Below are 25,358 nucleotides of genomic sequence, written 5' to 3'. Positions count from 1 at the left end.
CGAATATGCTGTTTTCTGACTGGCAGAGCAGTCTTTTAAGCTTCATTCATCAATGAATGACAGCTGGCTGCTGAGTAACTAGCTAACCACAGGTTGTGTGTGCTACACAAGAGGCCATATTTATCCTGACTGCAGGGCAACATGGGAAAGGCCAGTTACTTACCTTACAGTAACGGTGGTTTGAGATGCTTTGTTCATAGGCAGACCATAAGAGGGACTCTCATGGACGGAGACTCAAAGAAGAATGGAGACTTTTTGTATTTAGGGTTACATCCTCCATACCAGAAATAAAACAACAGATTCACAGCTTAATATTACACTTGTATTTAACTTATTTTCTGAACAGTTAAAATAATAAAAAAACCCACACGGTTACCATAATCCTAGTTCAAGTGAACATTAGTACATTAACTACATGTCACCGTAACATAATCACAAAATTCAAAGCACTCGTTACTTAAGGATCTAGAGAACAAATATAGCAGAGTAACAAACAGAAAACTCTGAAGAGACCATGTTCTTTCTACCCCTTCCACTTCCACCCCCACCCCCACCTGAGCAGTTTAAAGGTGATGCAGTATGAGCTGGATGATTGGGTGCTCAGGGGTATTAAAAAGCTTTGCTGGAAAAGTAATTACAAGTTACTGGATCAATTATATTTCGTGGGTTACCAGTGCCTTCTGCATCATAACTATGGATGGAACGAGCAGCCCAGCGTCTCATGTCAGAATACCAAGGAAAGGAGCTGAAAGTGGGGTTACACTCAGAGGTACAGAGTCCCACATTGATCGTCAAAATCAGTTTCACAGCAGGAAAAATCTTTTTTACAAGCCAGCTCACTAGCACTGACATCAGCTTGGGTCCTGACAACCAGAGGTGGGTCACCCTCTTCCAGCAGTAATGATTCAGCAAGTAGAACTTTACTAATAATTTAATCAGCTCTGCAGTGCTAACAGGATCAACACATTTTACCAGTGAAGTCGGCAACTAGGATTCAAAGTCAGGCAGGCAGCAGTCATGTTGAGTCAGGAGGATCAAGTTTGACCATGTCACTCTTCTGGCCATAACCTTATAGGAGTCACTTGAAAAGGAATTTGAAAACATCTCAGGATGGTCCATTGCTAAACAGTAACCAGTAGCCAGGTCCTGTGGTGAGCAATGCATCCCAACGGTTACGTCCACGCAGCAGCTGGGAGTTGTAATTCCCAGCTTGGGTAGACGGATACGCTAGCTCTGCTTGAGTTGGCACGTAAAAGTGGCAGCGCGGCTGCAGCAGCGCGGGACCAGACCGGTGGGACTCCGCTCAGGCACGGCTGTAGTGCGTGTGTATCTTCCCAGGCTGAGAATTACACCTGTCACCGCGTACGTGCGCGCGCGCACACACACACACACGGCTTGTCTACACTGCAGCGGTGCAGCTGAGTAGCACTTAGTGAAGCTGTTACTATGCAGGCCAGAGAGCTTCTCCCACCAGCCTAGTGACTCCACCCCCAAGAGGCAGTAGCTAGGGCAAGAGGAGAAGCCCTCCCACCGACATAATGCCGTCTACACCGGGGGCGAGGTGGGTATAATGTCATCGCTTGGGTGGATTTCTGTGTTTAACAGAACTGTAACTGGGCAAGAGCTAATGGGGACTGAAATCTATTTGCGAGGAAGTGTGCTGCTGGGACCAGGCAGACAGAAGAGCTGGCCACCAGGCTGTTTGGAAGGGCACCTAGAGGATGATTTAAAAGGTAGATTCCTGATCCAGATTAGGTATCACACGTTATGACAGGGTGGCCAACCTCTGACCAACTGAGGGCTGAGTTGGGAACCTGCCAGCAGCAGCCGAAAAGCCAAACCTTATGCGAAAAAAGCCTCAGAATGCAGCTGGCAGTATCTTCAGCACAGAAGTGTAGACGTCAGAGCTTACAAGTCCCAGCAGGCCATCTTCCATCTCAACCCAAGCGATGGCTGGTGGCTCAAGACGAAGCATTGCATGCAGGGACCCGTAGTCTCCCTTAGCAGCACTCCGTAGTGAGGGTAGGACGACTGCAGACCACACGGACGAAAACCAGCAGGCAGTCACAGGAGAGATTTCACAGGCAGGCCCTGCCTCTGGAGGTGCCGCTGGGGTCACCTCAAGTTACCCTCTCTGGAAATCTTGCTGCCTGTGGTGGGGTGGGGGTAACAACAAGGCAAAGCTCAGCAAGATAAATACATCCTGCGTGCCGCACGAGGCCCCTGGTAACGTTCTCTTTGGCAGCTGGTATTCCCAATGGCTATTTCAGACTGTCCTCCCGAGCCCGAATGGGTACAAAAAACGGGGAGTCAACCAATCCGGCAATTCTAGGACGCAGTTGTTTCTGACAAGGATTTTTACCCTCTCCTATACAGGAGAATCTCCTTCCTTCTAAACCAACTGCGCACTGTAGACCAGTGCACAATCTAGACCAAGGCCATGACTGTTCAGTGCAGAGGGGCCACTCTCCCCTCCTCTTTCCCATCACCTGGGCTGCCTCCCCTTCCATCCTTCAGGCAAGGACTCGCCGCAGCCCTGCCGCAGCCAGGCTGGCTCCTCTGCCCCATTGGCCGCTGCTGAGGAGGAGGGGCAGCTAGCATCATTTGACCAAACGCTCCATGGACCAGGTCAGGAATCCCGGGTCACAAAAGCAGGCCTAGAAGGGAGCTGAAGGAAATCAACGGACACTTGAGTGCAAGGCCCAATCCCGACAGGTGCTGAACACCCACAACTCCCAACCGGACTTCAGGGTGACGAGAGTCTCAGCATCAGGCCCAATGTTCTGGTCAGACAGTGTGGGGAGGAGAAAGAGGAAAAATATGCACCTTACTCTCCAGCTTTGGAGCGTACAAGGATGAAAGTACAGAATAAAGGATCCTTTCAATGCAGGAACAGGTGGATGGGAAGGGGAAGCACGGCAGGCCACAACCTCTTCCAGTTCAGAAACCAGTTTACAGCATTTCAATGATCACAGACCTCAACTCTCGCCGCCTGAAACCCTCGGAGCAGAGGGAGAGCTGCAAAGGTTCTCTGGGCTGCAAATTCCTTCACGCCCGTTTTCAGTTTGCATATGTTGACGTGAGCGGCTTTCCTCCTGGGATCAGAAACATGCGTGTTTGCAGCAAGGCTCCCTCCTGACCTCTAGCTGCCCTGGAGTAGCGAACAGGCGTCGGCAGCGCTGTAATGGATTGTCTTGCTCTAATGTCCCACCTCCAGTTTCCAGTCCCCAGGTCCAAAATGCAAGACTATCGTGGGAGAAGTGACAGTCTAGATGCAGCAGATGTATCTCATTTCAAAGGGATGTGCAACACCTGAGTCCATGCACACCTCTAGCCCTTGCTTCTAGCTCCTTTCACCAGACTAATTTCATTTTTCTTTTCTTTTTAAATGCTGCATTTACTCCAGCTCTGCTGGGGATTACACAGTCAATTCACATTGAAATCTTCACACACAGATCCTTAGTGGACAAGGTAGAAAGCCATCTTCCTCTTGACATGAAGGTCTAATAACCACATTATTCCTCCTAGGCTGAGAGTTGTGGCAGATTTGAGTTTCTTAGATCAGTTTCCTTCTTAGACATCAGAAGGAACTTGGTGTCTGGGGTAGGACTTTGTACAACTTGAGGGCTGGGGTAGGATTCTCCATTGAGTCATTCTGTATTTTAACTACCCAGACATAGTCCCTCCTAAAGAGTCAACATCACTCTACCACACACCAAAAAAATAAAATAAAAATATTGCAGCAGTTGCTCACGCACTGTAGCTTACAAACAGATTTATACAGCAGAATTACAACTCTGGTGCCACTTAAAAACCCAGCAGTGCTTAGAAGTTTCAAAATAGCAACATGGAACAGCAGGGCTAGGACAACCAATGATGATTTGCAACAGTGTTGTCTCCATGTTTGGCCAGGAAGCATTCTGGATCTCCCCAAGTCCTCACAGCTAGCAAAACTAACTCCACACTAGAAGGCACCGCCCCCAAGGACACTGATAAAACCGTGAGAACCTCTGTTGCATCCAAGGCGAAGAGTCACGATCATCTAGCACAGCCTGTAGCCAAAAAGCAAAAAGACGAACGGGGGAAAGAAAAGCTGTTGAGTCTGCAGCCAGCTCCATATAACTGTCCACTCTCTCCCAGCCACACTGCCGTTTTGTAACAACTGCACCAAAAGGAGCCGTGTTCAAACAATATTAAGGATGAGACTTGGAACTCCACTTCAGCAGGAGCAATTCAGAGTGAAAAATATGATCCACCCGTCCGTCCCCCCCCATGCTTTGGGGATCCAGTATGCCTGATCTGTCTGATCACCCAGCAGCCAATGACCTCTGCGATAGTGCAGCCTAGAATTAAGGATACGCTTTCGGTCTTGACTCAGCATTTCTTTGCCTCTGCCAGTCGGAGTTAGGCCATAAATGTTCTCTGAACGGAGTTAGTTTATTTTGCTCTTTTTACAATAGTAATTTAAACAAATAAAAAGTAGGAGGCGTGTCGATGACCAGCTCTGACTAAGAGAGGCTCTTTAGAGTCGCTCTGGGTCCTAGGCCCTCCTGAAGACATATGGGAGCCGGGTGTTTCTTTTCGCACTGATTCTCACGCTCCTCTGCCAGCTACCTTCCAATGTCTCCACTGCCTTCCCATCTGCTAGCTCCTCTGGAGTCACCTAGTCACTTGCAAAACGTCGCTGGTGGAAAAAGGACGGCAAAGCTAGTTAGTGACGTAATCGTGACCCCCAGCAAAGCAAGGCTGGTGAGAACGTACCACTCAAATCTCCCATCTGCCAAATTCCAACCTTAGAGTTGAGGAGATAAAGGGCTCCAGTTTCCCAGTGCAGGATGGGACTAACTCCCAGGGACGGCAATGGGTGTCATTCACCACCTGCAGTGGGAGAACGGGGCCTAAGGTTTGTACCAGAAATTTTGACAGACCTTAAACTGAGGTTGGAATGCCTGGCGATTATTTTATTTAACCCTTCCTCTTCCAAAAGCAAGGCCTCTCGGATGGCTGTTCCCACTGCAGTGGGGAAGCCAGCGCCTGCGGGGTCCCCCACTGGCTCTTTCGGTCTAGCTGACTGGCTGTGACATGGAGAGTTGCTCCTCACGCCCTGCCTGTCAGCGGGGTGCTCTCCATTCTGAGCCACGGTGGTTCTCAAAGGTCTCGGCTAGTGTGTGACGATTCAGGGTGATGATCAGTACGGGGGTTAATTATTGTCCTGTTCCTAAATTGCGGTGCAGAGAAGGTTGGGGCTCAGGAAGGTCACATGACTCATCTCCCTCGCTCGCACAGGGGACCGGCAGTGCCAGCCCCAGAAATACGGCAGAGCTGGCCTAGAGGTACAGCCAGCTGGCCAAGGCAGCCAATCCCATGCGTGGTCTGCCCCAGCCAACTGGCTGTATCTGCCCTATCATCAGCCACAGGACCCAACCCAGCCATCCCCTCTGGGTCACAGTGCACCACGCTGGCCACTGTCGGAGACAGGAGATTGGGCTAGATGGAGCACTCATCTGACCCACTACAGCAGCTCTTATATTCTTATTTAGGCATATGGTCAGCCTCAAAAGCCCTCCAAAGCTGGGCTAACAAGGTCCTCTGCAGCTCCCTCTTCCATCCTCTGGCTGTGACATCTCCTGGGGGAGGAGGAAAGAGGGTGCCAGAGTCTTCTCCCCCCCCCAGCCTCATGTTTCTATCTAATCAGAAGTACAAATCTTAAACCATTAACCAAATCCATACTGTCTTCAGGGCCAATAGCAGGAGAAACAGAACCCTGCCCTGGGTACAGAGAATGTCTCCGATAGTGAAATACTGCCCCATACCCTTCAGGAGCCGATTCTCACCCCCAGGCAATACTGGACTTGGGACTTTGGCAGAAGCCAGTTTAACCTTTTGTTGACCTGCCCTGCCCAGACTGGCAGCCCAGTGACTGCGGAGGGAAATTGCAATACACATCCAGCCTCCAAAGGGACAAGCAAGAGGTGGATTTGGCTCCAGACTGTCAGCAGCTTCAGATGCCTGATAGCTCCACAAGCCCCGGCTTCCAGGCAACGCCCAAAGGCAGCAGAGGCTCTCACCTCCTCTCCAGCACGGTGTTTGTTGCTTTTCAGAGTCAGCAGTTACATGGTCTTACAAAAGCCCGGCAATGATGTTGTTTAATATTCTAAGCAGCAGCCCCTTCCCCCCGACCCGGAAGTGACTCTCAGCAGGATGCACGGTGGCAATGATTCTTCTGTTTAACACCAAAGCAACGAATTCTGGCAACACGTTAAATATATTTATAGGACATCTGTGACTGGGGCAAGAGGAAAAAACAGGGGAGTGGGGAGGGGAGTGGCTAGGCAGAGGGGAAAAGGAAGAGGGGTGGTTTAAAAATGTTAATCGTTCATGAAAGACCAAAGACATCTTCTGATATAGCAGCACTTAAGCAGTCAGCTGCGCTGAGCAGACTCTGTCGGAGATCAACCGCATGCCAACTTTGTTCCAGAAATGAATCTGAGAGCCTCTCTCTTCCGCAAGGATTGGTTACGTGGATCGTTCTTTTGTCCCGGCATTGGCAGATAATTTAAATACTGCAGCTTAAACGAGTTCTGAAAAAAAAAAGGAACAAGAAGAACCCTTTTGTGCACCAAACTGATCATTTTAAGGAAAAGCTCCCTTACCTCCTGTGTCTTTCGAGTAGGTGAAAGGTGCTGGGTTGAGAGCTCTGGAGAGTCCAGGTGTATTTATACACTGAACCGAGAGAGTACAGCACAGGCTGTGACCCAAACTGCTGCTCACGTGAACGGTTATGGAGAACCTGCCTCACCCTCACCAGTGAAACTGAAACTGCCACCCAGGGCCCCAAACGCAAGGGTGGCAGATACGCTAACCAAAGTGTGCAACCCAAGCCCATCCTAAGCAGCACCCTCCATAGCGCCCCACACCCCTCCAAATCAAATCCAGCTCGATGATTAATCTTGTCAGGCATGAAGTTCCCCCATAACAGCCTAGAAGTGGTAACTCTCCTTGCTGGGATAAAAGCTAGCGGGTTAACACTACACACACACAGGCAAGGCCTGGTCTTAGCAGCCTTCAACTCATGCAGCTAGGGCGAAGATAACTATACATCAGCAAATTTCCATTTAATCAGGCTGGACTCGCTCGTCTGCGACTCCTCCACTGGCCAAATCCATTACCCTGCATTTCCCCAACACTGGGAGAACGGCGCCATCACTACCTAGGGGGAAGTGCAATTGCCATGATTTGGCAGAACCTTCTAGCTTGGTGACAACTGCCCAGTGTCAAACCACCTGCACCCCCATGTTAAGGAGCCACTCCAACTGCTGATTTAATTGTTGGGGAAGCTGGGCCAAAAGGAGAATTGGGTGTAAGGACTGCAAGTACCACATGTCAGGAACTCTTCAACAACTCCTGCTCGAAGGTACCAGAAGGTGTCTGCATCCTGGCAGGATAACGACCACCAGCCACGATGGGAGATACTGACCATCCAAACGAATCTTTCCAGCTCAACATTTGCCTCTTCTCCCCGTGCCCACATGCCCTTGTGCCTCGTTCTTACCTGTGCGCGCGTGAGGTACAGTGTAGTGTTATTTATCTGGAGATGTAGGTGTATGTTCTGGACGGGGAGCGGGTCGATTCTGCTTGGGCAGCTGGGTCATTCAGGAAGTCCCACATGAGGATTGTGTCATCGTGCGAGCTGCTGATGATCTGGAATTCGTCGAACTGGAGTCGAAAGACTCTCCCAGAATGCTCCTAACCGGGAGGGTCAGAGAGACAGCAGGGATTACTTTACAGACTGCCTGGCTGATGGGAATGCATGGTGAACATTAATAATTGATTTGTTTTTTGGTCAGTAAACCCTATACGGCTACTGTGTGCCATTGTCTCTGTGGAACAAGCTAAGTAGCGTAAAAGTACGTCTGCCATATTTGGAACCTGGCCCTTCATCAGGGAGCCCACACCAGAGCAGACACCTGCACGGAAGCATTGCTCCCCGAGCCCCATGCCCTTAAACCGAGCTCTTCTCCAGAGCAACTAGGTGGGGCTGACAGAGCGGTAGCCTCACATCTCCTACTATACAGCTCAGCACTGCCTCCATAGCATTTCCACCAGCAGTGGATTCTAGGGGAACAGGGGACAGTTTGGCAATTGACCAACCTGAGTGCCTTCGATGATGAGATAACTGGCTCTGTGGATATGGGGAAAGCAGTGGATGTGACATATCTTGGCTTTAGCAAAGCTTTTGATATAGTCTCCCACAGTATTCTTGCCAGCAAGTTAAAGAAGTATGGACTGGATGAATGGACTATAAAGGTGGATAGAAAGTTGGCTAGATCGTTGGGCTCAATGGGTAGTGATCAATGACTCAATGTCTAGTTGGCAGCCAGTATCAAGTGGAGTGCCCCAGGGGTCGGTCCTGGGACCTGTTTTGTTCAACATCTTCATTATGGATGATGGGATGCATTGCTCCCTCAGCAAGTTCGCAGATGACACTAAGCTGGGTGGGAGAGGTAGATACACTGGAGGGTAGGGATAGGGTCCAGAGTGACCTAGACAAATTGGACGATTGGGCCAAAAGAAACCTGATGAGGTCCAAGAAGGACAAGTGCAGAGTCCTGCACTTAGGATGGAAGAATCCCATGCACTGCTACAAGCTGGGAACCGACTGGCTAAGCAGCAGTTCTACAGAAAAGGAGCTGGGGATTACAGTGGACGAGAAGCTGGATATGAGTCAGCAGTGTGTCCTTGTTGCTAAGAAGGCTAATGGCATATTCAGCTGCATTAGTAGGAGCGCTGCCAGCAGATTGAGGGAAGTGATCATTCCCCTCTATTCGGCACTGGAGAGGCCACATCTGGAATACTGCATCCGGTTTTGGCCCCCCCACTACAGAAAGGATGTGGACAAATTGGAGAGAGTCCAGCGGAGGGCAACAAAAATGATTACAGGGCTGGGGCACATGACTTATGAGGAGAGGCTGAGGGAACTGGGCTTGTTTATTCTGCAGAAGAGAAGAGCGAGGGGGGATCTGATAGCAGCCTTCAACTACCTGAAGGAGGGTTCCAAAGAGGATGAAGTTCGGCTGTTCTCGGTGGTGGCAGATGACAGAACAAGGACTCAAGTTGCAGTGGGGGAGGTTTAGGTTGGATATTAGGAAACACTATTTTACTCGGAGGTTGGTGAAGCACTGGAATGGGTTCCCTAGGAAGGTGGTGGAATCTCCATCCTTAGAGGTTTTTAAGGCCCAGCTTGACAAAGCCCTGGCTGGGATGATTTAGCTGGGGTTGGTCCTGCTTTGAGAAGGGGGTTGGACTAGATACCTCCTGAGGTCCCTTCCAACCCTAATCTTCTCTGATTCTATCTATGAATTGATCCTGCGTCTCCTGCTTGGCACTATTGCTACTGCTGAAGGAGGAAACAGCTTAAACTGGAAGAGACAAAGGGAACCATTATAAAGTCAAAATGACACTGTAATGATTCCTCCTGAGCAGTTCTAAACGTAGCCACAGGAAAGGCCCTTTAGAGGCAGTTTGTATTCTTATAGGAGGCTGAGTGGAAACAGCATGGCAAACTACGCCAGATCCTGCACACCGTAACGCACAACTCGCTACACTGTCCCCTGTGGGCTGGCTAGCTGTTATCAGTGCTCCCTGGTGCAGGTGTGGGCGGCAGCTTCCCCGGTCAAAAGGGAGTGCAAAGAAAAGCAGCACAACACCTCCTGACTCTCGTATCAGTACGTGGCTCCTTGTCGTGCCTTCCACGCTGCCAGACATGGGGTAAAGAAAACCGAATGTGCTAAGAGATTCTAACCACGACAGCTAGTTTTAAGATGAGTAAGTCACAAAAAATGAAAGGGCTCTCAAATATAGTCATCAACAGAACAGTTTCCCACCAAACAGGACGCTGCCGTTTTGACAGAGCAGGACTCTGAATGCAGCTCCTTTTTGAATGCCTGGAAAAAGGACCATTTCAAAGTTGTGGTAAGGCAAATTCTGTTTTGTTTTAAATTAATTTTAAATAAAGTTTGTCTTACAAGTAGCATCCTTAGTTTTAAAATTCTAGTTAATTAAACAGACAGACACTCCAAGAGTCTGGTTTTGCGTGTATTCAAATAGGAATGGTGTTTCGTGTGCCCACCAGAATAGAGCTCCTGCTGGGAAAAGTCACTACAAGAGCAAGTGCCACTAGGAGACTGAAAGAGACGGGTATTTCAAAAGGCCACTTTGAAAATGAACTTTTCAATCAGTGTTTACTAAATGAAATTCCTCTACCTAAAGATCCTATGCACTAATCACTGTCCTTGCTCTTTAAAATCACAGGGGCAGCTGATGTGATGCATGCTTCACATTGTAAGTTAAAGCCAAAAGAACCTGGCCTCCTTGGCTTGAAATGTAAAGCTGCGCCATACTTATTTCTCAGCTTGGGAAGCTGCTGTCAAGCGCAGGCGGCTGCTGCTCCATCCAAAGGAGGGAAAAATGAAAGGAACTGGCATGCAGCGAGCATTCGTTATCTGCAGACTTTTCTCCTACTGCTTGAAAATTGAACACAAACAGCAGGAGGCTTGCAACGTTTATTGCGCGGTTTCATTTTGGAGGCCGAGGGAAGAAAAAAGAGCATGAGTAAGCGGATACTAGGATGCTCTGCAGTTACAGGCATGAAAGACCCTAAAAGTAACGCTCCATGCCCTCTGTCTTCCCCCCTTAGCTCGCTCGCTCCTACAAACAGGGATTTCTAGGTATTCATTCACGGATTCCTACAACGTTTTCATCCCACAATTTCTGATTTATAATGTAATTATTCAGGGTACCTGTATTTTTCACTGCCAGCAAAAGGAGATGAAATTGCACTAGTTAAATTAAGCCTCCCAAGTTAGCAGAAACACACAGTGCCCAAGCCGGGTCTAAGATTGGAACAGGATCAATATGGAAGTCTCAGACTCTCTGGGTCTGTATATTCGCAGGCATAGGGCCACTCCATGGTTTGCAGCTGACATGTGCTCAAAATCCCTCAGACATTTTTACCCACGAAAGCTTATGCCCAAATAAATCGGTTAGTTTTTAAGGTGCCACCGGACTCCTCGTTGTTTAAATAGATTTTAGTTATGAACTTAAATTCAATTTTAAAAAGGGATGAAAGCCCTTCTTTTAACAACAATCATCTGGCAACATTAAAAAATTGCCAGAAAGAAGAAAGAGGCCCAGGAAAAGTCCTGGTCCCCCAGCAGCACAGAGATTATGCAGACTCCATAGGTACGCTCAGCAGAGGGTATCATCCCCTTGAGGTCAGACCCTCAGCTGGTGCAAACTATCACAGCTCCACTGACTTCCAATATCTGAAGTGGTGACGGGGGTGTCCAGGAGCGAAACATTCTCCCTTGGGACTGGCCCGGAGCTGATGACCCGGCGTATCGTTAGGGGCTGCTGAAGAGGTTGTAAAACTGATTTCTTGGCTGTGTTAAAGGCCCCATGGCACTTTTTGCAAGGCTTTCTTTCCAGGTGAAAGGGCCCATAATACCTTACATTCAGACACATCTGCAAGCCTGCCCTTTGGGGCCTATCATCATCGGCTTCATCTGAACTTTGTCTACAACAGCTCAAGCTTTCATGGCATAATACAGCCTTGACAAAGCCTGTCCTCCCCCACCTTGACCCCCCCCCAACCAAAAGCTCTTACCACGAGGGTTCGCAGACAGAGGGTCCCAGCTGGAGCGCGAGGGTCCAGAGCAGCCACAAGATCCCACACTTTAATTTTCCTGGAGAGGAAAGAGGGGACAAGCACCAAAGCTTTGTTACAGAGAAAAGTGTAAATGGTTCACCAGCAATTAAAGTTAACAGCTTAGATAATACATCGGGAACCGGAGAGAAGCCTTTCTGCTCTTGACACCTGGCTCTCACATGCTCTCTTGGGTAAAGCCTGCTGATCTTACGGGGGAAGTATATGGTTACCATACAAATGAATTACATAAAAAAGCAGGTGACAGTAACTAATGTAGAAACCCGGGTGAAGGTTAATGTAGACACTTACTCCTTAATGGCAAATGGGCCAAAAGCAATGAAACAGAGTGATCACAGCTGTGTGAGTGCACTTGGGTTTATAACACAGATAACATGACACGTTATATAAAGCCTCTTGTTGGACAAGAAGAAAAGCGTGTCAGTCTCCATAGCATGGATTCATCCCCTCCGCCTGGTCCAAGCGCGGCCCTGCCTCCTAGAAAATAGGCAGACAGGCTAGGGTTGCTCCACCTGTGCAGACTACTGCTATGGGCAGCCACAGGCAGGTTCCACAAGAACCACGAGCGCACAAGCATTTTAGAAAACAGGACACATTCAGTGGGGGAGGAAAAGGCATGTCTCCACTGCTCCACAGCCCAGGCATGCCACTGCACTGGTGTCCAGCTTGCTAGAGGTTTGGGGTTTAGCTATAAAGCTGGGGTGATGACACCAATGTCTTCGCATTAGACTGCACCAAATCGTGATGTCAGATTTCTTACAGAAAATCAAACGGGGCTGGGCTGGAGATTTCCCTCGTCCTTAAGCCACACGGTCACCCCTAGAGTTCAATCACATATGCTCCTCCCCTGCACAATGTAGTGACTATCTCGTAGTATGAAGGGTGCTAACAACAGGATGGGGGAGAATTAAGTGTGCGGAACCCCCACACTCCAATTTAAACCAGTCTGCAGGCTTAGGGCTGGAAGAGAGTGGGATTCTGTACCCTAGTAGAGGGGCTCCGTGCCCAGGAGAAGGAAGCTGACTTTGTGGCACAGGGGACATGCTATCCAAATTAGCTACACAAGACCCCAGTGTCGCTCAAAGTTATTCAAGCCTGGAAAGGGAAAGTCAGCTCTTCCCCAAGGGAGCCTGGACACCAGCAACGTACCAGGAAGCCAGCCCATCATCGCAAATACAACCTCCACAGTGAAGAAAGCCTCTTCCCCCGCCACAGAAATCTGGCTAGCTGCAATGGAGAGTGCTGGAAAAGGACCCTGCTCTTTGGAGTCCCTTTCACAGCGCAAGCAGCAATGCTTGGTTAAGCACATTGCCCTAGATTATCGACAGGAGTTTCCAGACCAAGACACTCTCTGTGCACTTTTCAGTCTGCCTATTGTACTGTCTTGCGTTCTCTGAGTGGCTGTGCGTCTGCTCATTCACTTCTCTGTAGTACTCAGTGATGTGGTGAACGGCAGCAGCTGTGCGGCAGTGAGAAGCACCTGGCTACACTACACTACAGGGGCAGGTCTTGAGATGTTTCCCCAAATACATCCCCACTACCCCATGTATGCACCCCTCCCCAGTACCCCTCCTTCCCTTGGCTCTGAGTGACCTGCTTAAACTGAGCTCTCACACAGCAGGCGCTTCCAGTTATGTGACTCCTATTACAAGTCAGTGGGAGTTGAGGCTAAAACCCTGTCCGGTAGTTTGAAATTGTACCCCACCAGATGGGCTGCCAGTGACAGGGGACTGGCTCCATTATTTATATCAAGGTGGTTCCCAGAGCCTCCAGTCCCACCAGGCTGAACACACACAGGTACAGTCAGTTTCTGTCTCAAAGAGCTTACAGCCTAAAGAGACAAAACCCAGACAAGGGGCGGGGGGAAGGGATCTACCACACAAGCAAAGTGACCAGGGACGATGGACATGTCTTAGTTCTATTTATCTATCTGTTATTTAGTTAATTATGGGGCCAACTGGCATAGAAATAAGGCAAAAAGTAGATGCAAATGCAGAGGTCACAAGGAATCCTGAGGTGGAGGATGCATCCAACGAAGTGGGTATTCGCCCACAAAAGCTCATGCTCCAATACGTCTGTTAGTCTATAAGGTGCCACAGGACTCTTTGCTGCTTTTACAGATCCAGACTAACACGGCTCCCCTCTGATACTTGAGGTGGAGGGGTGGCCAGAGAGAAACATGGAAGCTCAGGGAGAGAGATGAGTGGAGGATTTGGTGCAAACTGGCAGAGCAAAAATACCATCCAGAGCTCGAACAGTAAAAGTAGTTAGCTGTCACCACTGGCATCCAGGAGCTGTGAAGTTCTTGCCAGGAGTTGTGGGGGAACAAAGGGGCTTGGCTGGGTCTCTCCCTGCTCTATTACTGGTACGTCTGACTGTTGCTGGGGAAGTCTCTGTTTTGGAAGGCTGGCTCCACCCTGAAAGGTCTTGCTCCATTTCCTCGGCTCTGACAGGGGCATAACTGGAGATGCCTGCCACCCTTTGGTTAGAGTCTAGCTCAGGTAGGCCATTACTGCTAATGACGGGGGGGGGGGGGGGGAGGAGACACGGGGACAAAATGCACAGGGGCAGAAGGGGAGCATATGGGAAGACTTGCAGATCCAGAGGAAACACTCTTTATGAAGCTGTCCTGTATTGTGTACACTGCTGTTGGCAGACCAGTCGGAGGGTAACCACTTACCTCCACATGTAGGGCAGAAGAGGAAGGGAGAAAGCTAGACATGCACGCACAAACAGCAGGAATTGGTCCTGCTAGTGAAGGCAGGGGGCTGGACTCAATGACCTTTCAAGGTCCCTTCCAGTTCTAGGAGATTGGTATATCTCCAATTATTATTATTAATTGTGGGAGCTGTAGAAAAAGCAGCGTTAGGTCTGGCCACTGCTACACATGAGACACGGACCTTATGGACTCAGTGCTCTGATCTACTACATTCCTGGGCAGAGAACTAGCTGATCTGGTTGTCACTGATTCAAGCATGAGGAGTTCTGCATGGATCTGCCATGTGAAACTGCTGGAAAACACACCCCACAGAAGACCTGCTCCAGAAAAGGGAAAGGCCAGGAGAATGTAACGCACTTCTCATATATTGACCATAAGTGTGAGAATAGCACAACAGACAACAGGTCTAATTTTTTTGAGGGGGGGGGGGGAAAGAGGGATGCTCGGTGTCTGAACCTCGTTAACAATCTCACCCATCATATGCCCCGCTGACTATCCTCTTGTTATCGAAGCGTATGCATCTCACCAACTCCTCATGGCCTTCCAGTACTCGTAAACATGCCCCGCACTCTATATCCCACAACCTGGAAGAGATTAGGAAGAGGAGGAGAGAAGATCTGAAAATCTGTTATTGCAATGAAGTGTTTGGTCTCAGACTATAATTGGTCAATGGGTTCTTTGGAAATAAAGATTCTGATGGTGCTAATGTGGAAGATCTTGAATTCATCACCCCACAACCCATCCTTTTTCCTGCAGCTCCGTTGGAGCATATTTTTCAAAGAAAACTCTGTTATGTTACGATCAGGTTCTAGTGGGTATGAGGTCAAGTGACTTGACACATGGCAAACGAGCAACTCTGAACAGTTGTCCCTGGCTCCTAATCTGTTCAATCACCTTGCAGCTCGGGTGGAGGATGCACAGCACCACGGCCGCAAAGCATCTCTCTCCACCGAGGAAACAGCTGCAGTCTGAGAAGGACTCAGCTTGGTGGGATGTTTTACACAGAGGCAGAAGTGTAGCCTTAGTGCATAGGGGTGCTGGCAGAATGGTTCATGTTTTAAGGCCAGAGAGGCCAATAGATCATCTAGTCTGAACTCCTGTATAACACAGGCCAGAGAATTTCACCCAGTTACCCCTGTATTGAGGCTAATAACTTGTCTTTCACTAAAGCAGGTCCCAGAAAGGCATCCAAGTCTGGATTTGAAGCCATCACGAGATGGAGAATCCACAGCTTCCTTTGGAAGCTTGTCCCAATGGTTAATCACCCTCACGGTTAAACACTGGTGGATTATTTTTAACTGGAATTTGTCAGGCTTGAACTTCCTGCCATTGGTTCTGGTTATGCCTTCCGGTACTAAATAAAGAGTCCTTTAATATCCATTAGTTTCTCCCTGTGAAGAGATTCCTACACCATGATCAAGTCACGCCTTGATCTTCTCTTTTCTCTACTGATAGTTTATTTGGAACAATGAAATACTCTGGCCTCAATGACTCCCTGTATTGAGTTATTCGGTTTAAATGCCTTGAAACGTGATGGGCCCAGTTCCTCAGCTGAAAAACCAGGACAGCTATGGTGATGTCAATGGCGCTATTTGACTTGCACCAGCTGAAGAGCTGACCTGAAATCCCACCCAAATCATTTTCAGATAGACTATATCTCTAAGGAAGACGAACTTTAATTTCCTAGCTTTTTTGTACGCTCTGTATTTACAGAATTGGAAAATCATTTAAAACACTCCCTTTTGGAAAAAAAATTCTTAGGGATTCTAAAGGTTTTCAACCTCTAGGACGTCAAATTTCAGAAGTTACAAACTACAAATTTCACATCATGTTTCACCCAATTGAAGGCCAGCACCTTGTATCTCAAGTAAATTAAAATCAAACCTACATCAAGTCATCCACATAGATTACTTAGTAAGCTGCCCTCTTATCACCTTCCCACAGATACCCACCCTCAAGCAATGCTTGTGGAAGGCTGGCAGAGTAAGTGAGCAGGTAAACCTTTTACCAAGCCTTGAGGGCCACTGGACTTGGGTTCAGCTAAGATTCACTACCAACTTTCATGAAATTCTAGCACAATTTATCTATCAACTAGGAATTGTATTCAGTGTAAAATAAGAGTAATTGTATTCCTCTTTAGGCTGATTACTGTACTGACATTTTTGTTGGTTATTACAAGTGGTATTTTAGCTGATTTTCTAAATGCTGTGAAATTTTACTATTTCCTATTCCCATTTCTTTTGGTTCTGAGTTTCAAAGTACTGTACAAAAAAGGATTTATTCAAATTCAAAGTGCACAATCTTTTTGCCGCACTTAGGGGCATTTTAGAAAAACAGTACAATGTAATCACTGCCCATTTCACTGTGTAAAAGGAAGGAGGAGTCAGTGATCCCTCAATCTCTCTGGTCTGGTCCTTCTACTATGTCATTCCATCAAGCAGACAGCATGCAAAATTTGGCACGGCACAGCTGGTTCAATCACCTTGCGGTGTCACAGACAGGAGTGTCAGCTTCCTGTGGGATTCAGAGTAGGAAAAGGTGGCTGGTTGTGAGGAAAAGCACCCAGCAAACAAATGCCTCTGTATTTACCACTGACAACAGAGGACTGGTCAAAAAGGAAAGTAGATTGCTGCTGCGCAGACAGTCTGTTCCCAAGTTTCAGCTGCAGGGCAAAGTCCCCTCCTATCCACGCAGGTGAAGGGAGGCAGCCCGACCACCCATTTGTATGATCCAACCACTTACCATGGTCAGTTTTACGTTGACTCAAGTTTACTGAACAAAGCTAGTTAAGGAGATAATCGTACATCCCTCTAGCGGCAGCTGCATGATTTACCAAGAAATCCTGACTCCCAGCATGAAAGGGGTTAAATCTCAGGCTGCCATTAGGGCAGCCAGGAAAGTGCAAGAGGGAGAAAACTGAACTTCATGCTCTCAACCAGCTGTTCCAATCTATACCAGATGCCAAGCACCACAAGAGGAGTTTGGTGTGAGCCCAGGAGATTTCTGCAGAGGATTAAATGCTTCTTATTGCATGTCTGACCCTTTAACTAGACACACAGGCCAAATAAAATATCACAAAAGGACATCATGCAAAGTGGTGCTTGCCAGCTACTTCACACCCCAAAACTGTCTAACCAGTCTGACTCGCTGATTAGTATGGCACTCTTGAGATAGGAAGGCTACAAGGCAAAGCAAGAAAAATGGCTTTCTATACCCCCCTTCGGTAGTTCACAGCATTCTATAGCAAAGGCAGCCCAGTTGCAGGAGAAATGGGCACAGACCATTTCGGTTATCTAACTTCAGCATGTCCCAAGTGAAGCAGAGACAATGGCCTTATGTGAGCCGAGAACACGGCGCGCGCGCAGAGCTCCCCGATGGGAGCTTGCCTCTCACCTGATAGTGTTATCTGAAGAGCCACTCACTACTAGCCGATCTCTGTACTGCAGACACGCGATGCCTCGTTTGTGGCCATTTAAGGTGCGCACAAACTCGCAGGTACTAGTGTTCCAGACCTGAGATGGGGAGAGAAAACACACAGGGCCTAATTATTAAGAGGTAACTAACGGAGGTGAGGGACCTGTGAGAGAAACAGGTGTGTCCAGAATGTTCAAAAAGTCATCACAACCTCGAGGTCACAAGTCAAATTCAAGACATTATTGCTGACGTAGGGAAAGCTACCTTACCAGTGACATATGACTACAGCTTTCTACAGTTAACAGACTGACTCCTCACACATAGAGCTTTTATTGTATTATATTAGGACTTGTCCCCAAATTAAACCATAGCACTTTGGAAACTGATTTACAGTTTATGTACAAATTGGCTTTTTTCTGAGTTTTAATATCACCAACTCTTATGTTCTCAGGAATCTGGTCATTCTTTTTGGTCAACACTGACAAGTGCTGTAAATAAACAGCCTTTGAAATTTCTCACCTTTATAGTCCTATCACCTGATGCTGACACAATGTACTTGTCATCGAAGTCCACTACGTTGACAGCAGCTCTGTGTCCTACCAGGACCCTTCGCAGGGTAATGTCTGTCGGGGAAGCCATGTCCCATACGGCAATGGAACGGTCTTTGGAACAAGTCACCATCATGCCGTTGTTAAAGCGCAGGTGCAGTACTGCTTCGCAGTGGTGAATCAGCGTGTTTAGCATCTCGCCAGTATTTACGTCCCACACCCTGAAATTCACACAGTATTTCAAACCAAGGGAAAGGAAAGAGGGTGAAAAAGAAATTACATTTGATTTTTCTGCAGGAGAAGAAAAATCAAGTCTTTGGTTCGATGACAAGCAAACACCACATACTAACCCTAGAATCTGCTGAATAGTTAGTTCATTACAAGATATATCACATAAACCAGCTGATTACAAAAATATTAGAGGAGTCCAGCAGCCAAAAAACCTGCAATGCAATTAGCCCCATAAAAACAACACAGCAAAGCGTTTTGTAATTAAGTGACTGTGTAGTGCTGATGAAAGGTACCAGATTGACAGCCCTGGAGATTGAAGTCCCCTGTTAACTCTGCCTGCAGCTCTCTCACCTCCAAAGATATGCCTGTCTACCCGGATCTGGGGAGACCCAGTGCTAGAGGCAAGTTCACCCACAATGGCCCATTCAATCTTCGCCCTTTCTGCTGTGACTGCCAACAAAGGAGACAATTTTCTATAGTAGCAGAAGACCAAAGTATGCTTTTTCTTTGTAAGCAAATCTAAAAGAATCATTAAAAAAATTACACTATTGGGTTAGATTGGTTTCTAACAGCAGCAAATTATTTATCCTGAACAGACACAAAGGAACCCTACGACATTTCAGGAATGTGTTGATAAAGCACAAATTAATATAGAGTTTTTATGTCAATTGACCATTAACAGGCACAGTCTATTACACGCAAAGGATAACTTGTGGTTAAAAGAATCAGGTACACGCTCAATTTAAAGAGCTTCTATGACGTGAGTTGGGGATATTAAAGTTTAAAAACGACACAGTTCCTTTCGGTGCATTGTTTGCGAAGGTATTTACCTCAAGGCAAAATTCCTTCCAGCAGCTTCCTGCAGCACTACCATACCCTGAACCCCAGCTACGCTAAACTCCAGCCGCATAATGGCTGTATTAGCAAATAGCAAAAGGCTGTGGAAATTGAATCCCTCCTCCCTTAACGAAGCTTGCAATTAAACACGGCAGGGATGTGCAGGAGAGAAGAAATGTCACTCATGTTTATGAAATACAAATGCTTGCTTCATATGCTACAGTAACAATGCCCAGTCTGCTTTGTGTGCTCTAACTCATCATGAAACTTGGGCTGCAGCAACGCTCAGTCCTAAAAACTAGGGGGTTTTGAAGAGTGCATGCCACCTCCCATTAACCCCTCTTAAAGCTACAGCTCTTCTAGTAGGCTTGGGAGGCCTCCCTCCTGTCACAGGGCAAGCTTATTTGAAAATGCTGTGACGCTGGCAGAGCAGGTCCCCATGTCTCAACTGAACACTGAGAAACATATACCTGGAATCAGTCTGCATCATCTGTGTGTCAGTATTTTTCAAATAAGTATTAGAATTGTAAGAATGTATTTAGACTTTACTGAATGCTTGTGAGTGGCTGCCGGCATTAATCTTGCTTATAGCATCTGTATCCCTTATTGTAAGGCAATATTAGGGTGGTTGTATTGTGAGGCTCTGTGACGCCATGGCACCAGACAGGAGAGAGACATTAACTAGTGTGAAGTGCTGATATCCAGCCAAAAGTGTTAGGTCCTGTCTCACAGCGAAGGTCCCATCGACACTCGACAGACGACTGTGGGACGATAAAGAGGACAAAAAATGTTTGTTGTCCATCTCATCCCCCCACCCTCCATGAAGATGAGCCATGCAAGTGGTTTCCTCCCATCAGCTGAGATTGTAGCTCAGAGCACAGGGTGGGGAAGGGAATAAAAAACCCCTAACAAGAAGGAACCAGATCTCTGTGCTGCTTGGACTCTGGCAGCAAGGTTTTAGGCATACGTAAGAGGCCCCCAGTGCCCAGCCTGGGTTACCCTAAAGGCCATACACAGCTTGCTGATTATAGAAGCTTCTATTACTTTTTGACACTTAAGATTATAACACATGCATGCATCTATGTTTACCTGCTTTAACCTTGTAAATACCTCGCTTCCTTTTCCTACCTAAGAAATCTGTAGGTAGTTTATTGTAGGATTGGCTACCAGCGTAGTCGGTGAGATCTAAGGTGCGACTGACCTGGAGTAAGTGACTGGTCCTTTGGGACGGAGTAATCCGAATATTGCTGTGATCCTTGGTGTAAAACAAAGGCAGGCTCAGCTGGGGGTGGGGGGGGGGGAGTTGGATCAGAACACCCAAGAGGACTGTCTGTGACTCCATGTTTGGCTGTTATAGAGCCTGAAGAGTTTCTCTCCGATATTTAGTTGGTTAAATCTAAGTATAGAAGGCACAGCCAATCTGGGGCTTGTGCCCTGCTTCCTGACAGGGTGCCCGGAGGTTGGTACCCATGCTCTTGAGTCACTGCAGGCAGCATTACACCTGCCATTTGGGATATGTCCACACAGCTCTGGGAGGGTGTTTCCTAGTGCAGTCAGGCAGACACGCCAGCTCTGCTCAAGCTCGCATGCTGAAAATAGGAGTGAGGCCACAATGGCCTAGGCAGCAGCTTGGGCTAGCCACCTGAGTACAAACTCACCCAACTCCCAGGGCACGTATGTATTCAGGTGGGTAGTCCGAAGCTCTGCCTGTACCGCCGTGGTCATGCTGTGAAGTACACTAGCTGCTGTGTTGGGATACCTTTGGTGTTTGCTCTGCATGAGTCCCGGATAAGCATTATTGCTGGCTTGGAAAATGTAACAGTAAGAAAGAAAGAGGAGATGAGCTCACTCCAACCTTCCTTTGAGTCACTGCTCCTCAACAGAAATGCGATTTGGTGAAAACAGACATCGCAGCTGGAGTCTTACATTTACACATTCATTGTGCCATTCTTTTCAATCTGAAAGCATAAGTTACAACATTCCCATCTCTTCTCAAAGGTACGGAAATCACATGCCTTCCCACTGCATTTATTTACAGGCATGCCTACAGTGCTCATCGCTATTATCTGAGCATCTCTGTTAGAACCAGGCATTGGCATTACAAAATCCTCCCATGAAAATCACACCCTCACATTGCAGAACGACATAAGAATATCACTCCATCCAGCAGACATCCGAAAAATGCCAGGAAGAGCTAGGCAGCAGATATAGTCTTCGAGGGAGGCCTTTCTCTTGCACTCCTGGGGAGGCAGGTGTACTGCACTATGCGTGCGTGTGCATATATGCACCTTTATTTCCAGGGGTGAGCTGCAGCGGGTTCGCGCGAACCCACTGTTAAATTTAGCAGCCATTTTAGCCTTCTCCTCCTGCTTCCCGATGTTCGCGGGAAGCAGAGTGGACCCGGTCCCCAGGCAGTGTGGTAAGGGGGCAGGGAGGGGGTGGGTTGTGGGGGGGTGGATAGGGGTCAGGGCAGTCAGAGGGCAGAGAACAGGGGGATTGAATGGGGTCAAGGGTCCCAGGGAGCAGTCAGGAAAGAGCAGGGTTGGATGAGGTGGTGGGGGCACTCAGGGACAGAGAGAAGGGGTAGTTGTATGGGGTAGGGGTTCTGGGGGGCCATTGAGAATGAGAGGAGGGGTTGGGTGGGGCGGCAAGGGGCAGTCAGGGGACGGGTCAGGGGTCTCGGAGTGTGTGTGTTAAGGAACATGAGGGGTTGGATGGGGCACGACCCCCCCCCACGGAGGGGGGGGGAAGGAGGGAACCCGTTGTTAAAATTTTAGAGGGAGGAGGGAACCCGTTGTTAAAAATTTGGCAGCTCATCACTGTTTATTTCCATCCATAAACAGCCCACACTTTATTACAGGTTATAAAGCACCCAGCCAAATGGTAGGGGATAGCAGCTATGCACAAGGGTTCAACTGAATCTAAAGAACTCAGCCTGAAGTTCACCTACTGGCACATGTTCCAGTGGTCAAGAATCACTGTCCCAAAGTCCTACACAGATAGAGAGATTGGTAAGTAGTTGTGAGTAACCAATTCAATGAAAATCATGGAGTCCCAGGCTATGTAGACAGACACCAGTCTATGGTGGAAAGCACAAAGACATCTGACTCCAGTATGCAAAGGAATGAAGGCCGTGGACTACAGAAATGCGCCACTAGAAAATCAGCAGTATACGGAAAGGGCTGCCAAACTGACAAGGAGCTGGTGATCTAATGATTTACCTGGGCAGGTGGATGCCTGAGATTTTGTACTGGAGAAATGTTAAAGTCCATCTGTATATCCAACTGGATGAGGCCCTCCTTCTCAAGGGCTAAAAGTGTTCCATCCTTAAGCCTCTGGGGTCAGTGCACATTTATAGATACAGCGGGGAATCATAGAACTGGAAGGGACCTCGAGAGGTCGTCTAGTCCAGTCCCCTGCATTCAAGGCAGGACTAAGTATTATCTGGACCATCCCTGACAGGTGTTTGTCCAAGCTGCTCTTAACAATCTCCAATGATGAAGATTCCACAACATCCCTAGACAATTTATTCCAGTGCTTAATCACTCTGACAGTTAGGAAGTTTTTCCTAATATCCAACCTAAACTGCCCTTGCTGCAATTTAAGCCCATTGCTTCTTGTTCTATCCTCAGAGGTTAAGAAGAACATTTTTTCTCCCTCCTCCTTGTAACAACTTTTTATGTACTTGAAAACTGTTATGTCCCCTCTCGGTCTTCTCTTCTCCAGACTAAACAAACACAATTTTTTCAATCTTCCCTCATAGGTCATATTTTCCAGATCTTTCATCATTTGTGTTGCTCTTCTCTGGACTTTCTCCAATTTGTCCACATCTTTCCTGAAATGTGCTGCCAGAACCGGACACAATGCTCCAGTTGAGGCATAATCAGTGCAGAGTAGAGCGGAATTACTTCTCGTGTCTTGCTTACAACACTCCTGCTAATACATCCCAGAATGATGTTTGCTTTATTTGCAAAAGTGTTACACTGTTGACTCATATTTAGCTTGTGATCCTCTATGACCCCCCAGATCCCTTTCCACAGTGCTCCTTCCTAGGCAGTCATTGCCCATTTTGTATGTGTGCAACTGATTCTTCCTTCCTAAGTGGAGCACTTCGCATTTGTCCTTATTGAATTCCATCCTATTTACTTCAGACCATTTCTCCAGTTTGTGGAGATCATTTTGAATTTTAATCCTGTCCTCCAAAGTGCTTGCAACCGCTTCCAGCTTGGTATCATCCGCAAACTTTATAAGTGTACTCGCTATGTCATTATCTAAATCGTTGATGAAGATATTGAAGAGAACTGGACTCAGAACCGATCCCTGCGGGACCCCGCTCGTTATGCCCTTCCAGCATGACTGTGAACCACTGATAACTACTCTCTGGGAACGTTTTTCCAACCAGTTTTGCACCCACCTTATATTAGCTCCATCTAGGTTGTATTTCCTTAGTTTGTTTATTGAAATGAAGTATCCTAGGCAAGGACCCAGCCTGCAGTTTGACCTGCCCACTATGGACTGGGAAACGACCGAGTCTTTACCAGCCTTTTCTTTTGTACTCAGAGAACATAAGAACATAAGAAAGGCCGTATCAGAACTCTTGGGTGAGTGCCATCTGGTCCCGGTGACTTGTTAATGTTGAGTTTATCAATTAATTCCAAAACCTCCTCTAGTGATACTTCAATCTGTGACAGTTCCTCAGATTTGTCACCTACAAAAGCCAGCTCAGGTTTGGGAATCTCCCTAACATCCTCAGCCGTGAAGACTGAAGCAAAGAATCCATTTAGTTTCTCCGCAATGACTTTATCGTCTTTAAGCGCTCCTTTTGAATTATGATCATCAAGGGGCCCCACTGGTTGTTTAGCAGGCTTCCTGCTTCTGATATACTTAAAAAACATTTTGTTATTACCTTTGGAGTTTTTGGCTAGCTGTTCTTCAAACTCCTCTTTGGCTTTTCTTATTACACTCTTGCACTTAAGTTGGCAGTGTTTGTGCTCCTTTCTATTTGCTTCACTAGGATTTGACTTCCACTTTTTAAAGGAAGTCTTTTTATCTCTCACTGCTTCTTTTACATGGTTGTTAAGCCACGGTGGCTCTTTTTTAGTTCTTTTACTGTTTTTCTTAATTTGGGGTATACATTGAAGTTGGGCCTCTATTATGGTGTCTTTAAAAATGCTGCCCCATCCAATCTCAGTGCTGCTTAAATGTCCCAGTAAGAGATGTGGCATGAATTCTGGATTTATGCAAATGGCAGGACCCAACAGAACTCCTAGCACCACAAACCTGTGTGTGCAATATGCAGGAGTTGAATTTTAGGGTCACCCGCTTATGACTGGTGGCTTCAACGTGAGTTTAGGCAACCGCAGAGAGGCGCCTGCAGCCACGGGAACAGGCTCATGAGTGCAAATGCTGCAGGAAAGGCAATTGCTGTAGCTTTGGGCCTGCTTCCAACAGTGCTGCTTGGAGCTGCATAATTCATATTCAGGCAGAAAGAGGGGACCTCCTACCCACACCAGCAGAGGGAGACCTACTCTTCTGGCCAAGCTCAATACCTCTTCCCCAGCCAAGGGAGAAATGCCCCTCCACTCCTTCCTGCTAGATCACCAGCTGAACGGGTATTTCCATATATTTTCATTTCGTGAAGTGAAATCATTACAATTTTGCCCACTCTAGTCTCCTGGAACCATGCCTAGTGACCTTCCCATTTGGAGAGTAGATTCTAACGTGAACTGTCCAGCCTTGCAGCATGGCGATGAGTGACGAGAACAAGGTCACAGAGTGGTAAAAAAAACATGTAGTTGAAATTTATTAAAGACACACAGGGGATCTAGCCAGGTATCTTGTGTTAAATCTAATGGAAGAGGCGTGGCTAAAACCCCTACATGGC

General features: G+C 47.5%; 1 protein-coding gene across 17 annotated transcripts in view; it reads right to left on the bottom strand.

The window, feature by feature from the left end:
• Window positions 1-308: 308 nt before the first annotated feature.
• Window positions 309-25,358, bottom strand: part of BTRC (beta-transducin repeat containing E3 ubiquitin protein ligase) — a 177,646-nt gene continuing 152,596 nt past the window's right edge. For 15 of the 17 annotated variants that reach the window (XM_045023075.1, XM_045023066.1, XM_045023070.1 and 12 more), the window contains 6 exons: window positions 18,378-18,627; window positions 17,838-17,956; window positions 14,918-15,028; window positions 11,666-11,744; window positions 7,553-7,746; window positions 309-6,581 (listed from right to left, as the gene is read on the bottom strand). In XM_045023075.1, coding sequence (XP_044879010.1) covers window positions 7,585-7,746; window positions 11,666-11,744; window positions 14,918-15,028; window positions 17,838-17,956; window positions 18,378-18,627 — 721 coding nt within the window. In that variant the 3' untranslated portion in view covers window positions 309-6,581; window positions 7,553-7,584. The remainder of the gene's footprint in view (window positions 6,582-7,552; window positions 7,747-11,665; window positions 11,745-14,917; window positions 15,029-17,837; window positions 17,957-18,377; window positions 18,628-25,358) is intronic. The other 2 variants (XR_006580911.1, XM_045023067.1) reach the window with 2 other exon arrangements.

Source organism: Mauremys mutica, chromosome 7 (assembly GCF_020497125.1).
Source record: "Mauremys mutica isolate MM-2020 ecotype Southern chromosome 7, ASM2049712v1, whole genome shotgun sequence".
Lineage (NCBI taxonomy): Eukaryota > Metazoa > Chordata > Testudines > Geoemydidae > Mauremys > Mauremys mutica.
Note: the sequence above shows the minus strand (reverse complement) of the source record. Positions and strands in the feature narration are given on the sequence as shown.